This window comes from Belonocnema kinseyi, chromosome 1 (assembly GCF_010883055.1).
Source record: "Belonocnema kinseyi isolate 2016_QV_RU_SX_M_011 chromosome 1, B_treatae_v1, whole genome shotgun sequence".
Lineage (NCBI taxonomy): Eukaryota > Metazoa > Arthropoda > Insecta > Hymenoptera > Cynipidae > Belonocnema > Belonocnema kinseyi.
The window spans coordinates 8,992,242-8,993,455 of record NC_046657.1 but is presented as its reverse complement, the minus strand read 5'-3'; the positions used below and the strand labels follow the sequence as shown (position 1 = coordinate 8,993,455).

The 1,214-nt window shown below is 25.9% G+C and overlaps 1 protein-coding gene across 5 annotated transcripts in view; it reads right to left on the bottom strand.

Annotated features, from left to right (window-relative positions):
* Positions 1-413: 413 nt before the first annotated feature.
* LOC117179068 overlaps positions 414-1,214 on the bottom strand; it is an 85,437-nt gene continuing 84,636 nt past the window's right edge. For all 5 annotated transcript variants that reach the window (XM_033370818.1, XM_033370742.1, XM_033370920.1 and 2 more), the window contains one exon: positions 414-675. In XM_033370818.1, the coding sequence (XP_033226709.1) occupies positions 546-675 (130 nt within the window). In that variant the 3' untranslated portion in view covers positions 414-545. The remainder of the gene's footprint in view (positions 676-1,214) is intronic.

Here is a 1,214-nt window from a genome sequence, read left to right as displayed (position 1 = left end):
AAAAATTTCAACAACAAAAAACCGCAACTTGCCAGCACTTTTCCAAAAGAATATTATCTAAAATAAGAATAAATTGTTAAAAAAAATTATCTTTTTTAAATAGCATTAACTATTAACTCACTTTAAAGCGGAAAAAGGAAAAAAAGTTGAACATTTAAAAAAAAACATTGTTTAAGCAATTATTTTTAAATATAAGAAAATATATAAATATAAAAATGATAAATTTCTATAAATTTATCTATAAATTTGAAAAAATTCTTTTCAACTCATTCGATTTTTCAACCACAGGAGGTATTTAAACTCCTTAAATTTTATTTTAAGTATCTTATAATATACATTAAATATAGAAAACTATTAAAAGTTTAGCTCAAAATTTGAGGATCTAAAACCGTAAAAAAAAAATCAATATCTCCCATTGTTCTTGTAGTTTTTTTATTATTATTTTACGAAGTACTAACTACATACTTTATTACAGTGTAGGTAAACGGGATCGTTTATGTGTGACTAAATTTAGTTGTACAATTATAAAAAAAAGAGAGTAACATTTATTTACAGGAATCAGCACTGTCGCTTTTCAGTTTCTTTGCGGCTGGTTTATCGTCAGAACTATCACTTTTCATAACTATCCTCTGAATTCTTTTAGATTTCAGGTAATGCATCGTTTCAGCCGACGATCTGCAAAAAATTTTTTATTAAAAACAAATTGTTTATTATATTTTTTTCAAGAATTTTTCATGCAAATTTCACAGAAAATTATACTCCAGGAAATTTTTCCAGGAATATATCAGAAAATTATCTACTAAACTTTCATTATGATGTAATTTTTTGTACAAAATAATACGAAATGTAAATTTTTTTATAATATTAAGTATCGTAAGGAAATCTATCAATTATTTTTACCGTAAACGAGATTTAAGATTTATTTGAATAAAATTCCTAGTACAATTTTAGAGAAAATATCAATTTTTCAAGAGATTTTACAAAATTTTAAAAGACCTTTATCGCGTCAGGTTCAAGGTCATGGGAAGGTCAAATCGAGAGAAAACGCTGAAAAAAAATATGTTATTGATTTGACTTTCAAATGACCTTAAACCTGACGCGATAAAGGTCAGCGGACACCAGGTTCGTAATCAGCGACCCCAAAAACCTATAACATATTTTTTTTTTTACCGTTTTTTCTCGATTTGACCTTCAAATGACCTTGAACCTGACGC